The 5,511-nt window shown below is 41.0% G+C and overlaps 1 protein-coding gene across 1 annotated transcript; it reads right to left on the bottom strand.

Moving 5' to 3' along the window:
• Positions 1-837: 837 nt before the first annotated feature.
• On the bottom strand, positions 838-1,704 carry LOC308088209 (beta-1,4-galactosyltransferase 1-like; the record flags this gene model as incomplete). The annotated part of the gene is made up of 1 exon (XM_080432617.1): positions 838-1,704. One exon carries the CDS (start codon positions 1,702-1,704, stop codon positions 838-840), a length of 867 nt encoding a protein of 288 aa, XP_080288743.1.
• Between the last annotated feature and the right edge of the window lie 3,807 nt (positions 1,705-5,511).

Raw genomic sequence — 5,511 nt, 5'->3', positions numbered from 1 at the left:
TTCAAATTAATGATCAATGGCTCTTGACAGTTGTTTACTTTGACCCATGCCCCCCTCCATGCACTTGCACACATAGACATGAAAGGGGGCTTGAGCCCCTTGCCCTTTTACCCGTCGCTAAAGAAGTGCCCTCTCCAGACTGAAAAAATAAATAATAATAAACCAAACAAATAATTTCAACTGCCCCTAGCGGCCTAATACGGTAAGGCCGACGGAAAGTGTTGGATGCAGCTCAAAGTTAACTTAACGACCTTCCTAGCCCGTGTTATTAAAGAAAAACGGGCGACAATGGCCACTCAATAAAAAATTGGCGATCGAAAACCGGCGAATGTGGTTTTTTTTTTTATCAGGTTTTCTGGCCTAAAAGTATGGTAATTGTTCGTTTTTAAAAAATCCAATAGGTGCCCTTTTCAAATTCCAGCCCCTACCTCTCCAAATCCTTCTGCACGTCCCTGCCCCCTTCCCCCCTCTGTTGCTACGTTGCTACACATGCTTTTTCTTAGCCAAGCACACAGCTGTTGTGTTATGATAATGAGGGGGAGGGTATATTTCTACTGCGTCATTAAATGGCTGTTTTTGTATTGGCACGTTTGACCCTCAAGGTTTCAGCCTCCAGGAAGAAACTCAAAATAGTCAGAGAAGACACCATTGCCCGTAAAAACAACAACAGGAGGTTTAACGAAGTTCTATCAACCTCATAGACACATGAAAAACAGAAAAAGTGCAGAACCATGGCACCAGCTCTTTAACCTCATCTCTCTTCTCCTTTGTTCACACTCAAATCAGCTGCTCTTCCACTCATCGATTTGATTCTGTTCCATTTCTTTCCTTTCGGTGTCACCACCACCTGCCGATGTCCACGGTGACGTAGGTGTACAGCGGCTCTCTTTCTGTCCTCACCACCTTGTAGGACAGAGAGCTGATCCCGTCTCTTGTCATGGTCCGATGTGTGCTAAGGAGACCGCGATGGCCCCATGCATCAAGGTTGTCTTCGTTGTTTTTGTCTCTCGCATGAGGGATGTTTTTGATTTGCCCTACCTCTCTGTCAGGACGTGACACGGACATGCCTCTAAACCCAATCCGCTTGTAAATGTCGTCGTCCTCTGCTCCCCAGTAGTTGTTTGGGAAACCGTTGATTTTCAAAAACTGCTCTTTACTCATCGAAATTACGCCTCCAAAGAAATGAGGATATGGTAAATCGAAGTTATATTTTTCAAGGGCTACAGACAGGTGTCTGGGTTGGCTGAAGCAGCGGTATGTGTTCCGGTCGTCCATTGGAATCAGGTCTGTGTCGCTGAATACAAAGCAGTCGTAGTCATAATCCTTCAGCGCCTCTGCGTAACCGATGTTCATCAGCTTAGCTCTGTTAAATGTCCCGTCTCCATGCTGGTTGATGACGTACACCCCATAGTGCAGTTGCTGCCGCTGTAGGAAGGGGTGGAGGTGGTGGAGCAAACGTTTGAGGTGCTCATCTCTGTTTCTGAAGGGGATGATCACAGCTACCTTGTGGGAGGACTCGCAGTCTTCAGGTTGATGCTGACCGCCAGGCCAAACGTTGGGGTTCTCCTTAAGAGTTTGCTCATGGCTCACACTGGAACTCAACTCCACCCTCTGAGGACCAAGCAGCAGTGGAGAGGTCTCCGGACATGGTGCAGGGAGTGAGACCTGCATGCAAACCAGCAACACTATCAGCTTAAACATCATTTTGAGAAGACTGAAGTTCACAGCCACGGGGACCTAGGCATGTTGACTCTCAAACCTGTAATCTTTACTTGGCTCCCTCCCTCCCTTTCCTCTCTACAACACCAACTCTTTCCGCAGAATGTGGTAATTAGCTGCACAGAACAAGTTCACGTGGTTAATGTCTTTGCTAGTAACGTACTGAGATTATTCTACTTTAGTAGATGTTAAACGTCATGGACCTACATATTTGGTCACAACTGATCTGGCAGATCCATATTTGGGCCGAAACTGACATGTGAAGATTTCCCATAGACATAAATTGTAAAATTCTGTGAACTAATACATTAATATATATGTGCATATGTTTAACATATGTGCGCATTATGTGAAACATATACGTGCATATATGTTAAACAGATATGTGACATAAATAAAAAATATATAGGTTCATATATTTTCTTTCGGCTATTTGAAAATAGCAGCTTTACAGGCTCACAGCAGCACGTTGTGAGGTTGTAGATCCGTTATTTTAAAACAAATATTGAGAATAAAGTGAAATATTTTGAATATTTTTGAAACATTTTAACAACACAAATCTTGTATGGGGGTCCCTGGCACAAAATATTTTCAGATGGAGGTCCGTGGACAATTACATATTAATCTGGGGGTGCTTGACAGGGAAAACATGTGGGAACCACTGGTTTAAACAACATTAGGAAGGAAGCCCAAATGGGCAACTAAACTTTAGAAACAAGCCCAAAAAAACGCAACCTTAAATGTCATTGAGAGTGCACAGAGATCTCATTTTAAATAAGCCATGTGCTTTTATGAGCGATCCAGTTTAGAGGACCTTGTATTGTGAATTGTACTTCCATGTACTTTTACCATGTATTTCTAAATAAAGTATTCAATCAATCAATCAAACCTGCAACTACCAATATTTACAAGCGACTTAACAGAAAAACAAGCCCAAAATCGCAGACATGGTGACACCTGGATCTGCGTGCTTGTTAAGAATTTGAATCAGCTGTGTGGAGGGAGATCTTGTAGGGTAAGCACTAAGTAGGCAGACTAATAGACCCCTTAACAGACGACGTCACACTGATAAGAACCAGTATGCGTGCAATGAAACTCATTCTATCAGGTCTCGCTAGGACACGCCTCACCAGTTGACACAAGAGGGGGTTGGGGTGCGCTGTTGTTTTGGGGTGCACACCCCAAAACAACAGGTTGAGAATTGATTGCGTGAAACAATCACCTGTGCATCCAGTCTCAATGTTAGTAAACAAATAAATGGTCTATATGACCCTTTTTTATTTCTGTCAGGTTGTGTTCCCACATTATTGTTGACTGATTTGATCTCTCTAATGAATTGAATGAGCAGTGGTGGAATAAGTACTCGAATAATAAGATATTTGACTTAAGTAAAAGTAGCAATGCCACAATATAAACATACTGTTACTACTAAAAGGCCCGTGTTCAAAATGTTACTTGAGTAAAAGTACAAAAGTTTTGGCATCAAAATATACTTAAAGTACTAAAAGTGAAAGTACTAAAATGTTCGAAAATAGCAGATCTACAAGTTCACAATGTGACGCGTTGTGAGCTTGTATATCGGCTATTTTCAAATAGCCTAAGTATAAAATAGGGCTAAAGTGGTTAATACTATGTTTTATAATATAATAATTTATATCTGCAAAATAACTAGTAACTAAATTCTTCAAATAATTGTAGCGGAGTAAAAGTACAATATTTGCCTCTGAGATGTAGTGGAGTAGAAGTAAAAAAAACACATCCCCTTTTCCTCAGTAAGCTCCGCCTCCTAGTGAATACGAACACAATTGGCCCGTGTTCAGGGGAGGGTACATAACTACAGTACTTGAGTACATTTACTTAGTTACTTCCCACTACTGCTTATATCCGCAGCCCCCTGCTATCCCGCAAAAGTCAACAAAACGGAGAATGCATTTACACGCATCGTGCCAAAATCAATCAAAGCGGAGACAGTTTCCATTGATGTGACAGTGAAGGAGGATGACAGTGGAGTAATTAGTTGCAAGTCATTAAATCAATAGACGAGGGTTTGATGGCTGATGAATGTACAAGCGCGTCCCCCTCCACCTTTTGACAGACGTTTCTCAACGTCAGCCTCGGGGACCCCACCACTGGACCAGCAAGGACACTTTACGGGTCTGTAACTCTGAGAGCGTACAGATGGAACCGGAATATTATATTTTGATAATCCATTAAAGGATTTACACCATTAATTTAAAAAATAATAATAATATTTAATATCATTTTGTTTATGTCCCTCAAACGTTTTTCAAAAGGTTTGAGCCTAAATCAAGCCTCAGATATACTCATTCCAACTCTGGCTTATAAAGCACTTTCACCTGCAATACCACATTGTCCTCCTGTTTGGCACGGGGCACTATTGAGCCAGTTTGTATGCATGTTATCTCCTGGTTCTGTGTGGAAAAAGTAAAAAAAAGTAATAATAATAATGATAATAATAATAATAAAAATGGGAGGTATTGCACCCCGACGTGACGTCACGTCAGGGTGAAAATCAGTTTGGCCTGTGTTGAGACCAATTTATAGAAAACCCCAGATTTGCTGTGAAAGCCTGAGTGTTCAAACTGGGGTATTTTTGGGGATAGAAGAGAGGTAGGGGAGACCAAAAACACACAAAAAAGAAGAAAAAGTTAAAATTCATGGTTTAGTCCCTTTAAGACCTGGAACGCACCTGTGTCATTATAAGATTTATTTGGCTATTCAAAAATAGCAGATCTACAAGTTCATAGCGCGGCACCGAGTGCCGCGCTATGAACTTGTATATCTGCTATTTTTTTTTTAAATCGTGGAAAATTTGTGCAAATCTTTGAATATATATTTTTTTAAAGCGAACATTTGTAACTCAAATCTTTGCTTCTGGGGGGTTCCTGATACATAATCTAAATTGACTCTGCCGGGTCAAATTTGACCCTTAACACCACAGGTGTCACTTTTTTCTTTTGAGACCATCAGAATTAACTAAAATGGTGGTAATTAATTGTGTTGCGTTAAAATAGCTGTTTCTGAGGATATCATAAAGCCTTGTTCCAATAAAGAAATGTACAGGGTACTTTTTACCTATTTATACTTGAAAACGGGTCAAAAATGACCCTAACACAATGGAAGGGTTAATAATCAGAAAATACATTTTCAGATAGGCGACAAGATTTCAGGAGAGAGTAGCCTACCCATTTATCAGCTACATTTTTTATAGTGTTCCAGTTCCAATTGTGTCTCATTTCTTTTCGTCATCACTTCCAAATTCACTTGTTTAATCTGTATCCTGACTGAGTTCTCTATCCTGATTGGATACAATTGGTATCCCGACCTGAAAATGGGTCCATGTACACTATAGCTCTGGTGGTTCTGCAATGTGTTCTCCTCTCATCTCTCCTGTTTGTGTCCTCAGACTTTGGCCACCGTCCCAAATCCTCCCCGGTAAGCAGTTCAAATCAACTTCTCCGGCAGTGTCTAATTACACCAAATTAATTACTAAATTAATAACTAATTACACCTCACGGTAGGTAAATGTTATTTTGTCGCCGTCAGGCAAAAACCTTGCATCTCCATGGGGTGCGTTCGGAAATATAGCACTGGGCGCACAGGCCAATACAAAGTAATAGGCGAGTGCGCTCCCGGTGCGCATTTCCTAACGCACCCCATATTTCATCTTTTTTAATATTTCTTTCATAAATGAATGCCCTACTTCATCGTACAAGAGTGTCACACAAAAGTAGTAAAAGTAATTGCGACATGTCGTGAGCTTGTAGATCG

This window comes from Gymnoscopelus braueri, assembly GCF_963280865.1.
Source record: "Gymnoscopelus braueri genome assembly, chromosome: 7".
In the NCBI taxonomy this organism is placed as follows: Eukaryota; Metazoa; Chordata; class Actinopteri; order Myctophiformes; family Myctophidae; genus Gymnoscopelus; species Gymnoscopelus braueri.
The sequence above is the reverse complement of the archived record's forward strand: the minus strand, read 5'-3'. Positions and strand labels throughout refer to the sequence as shown.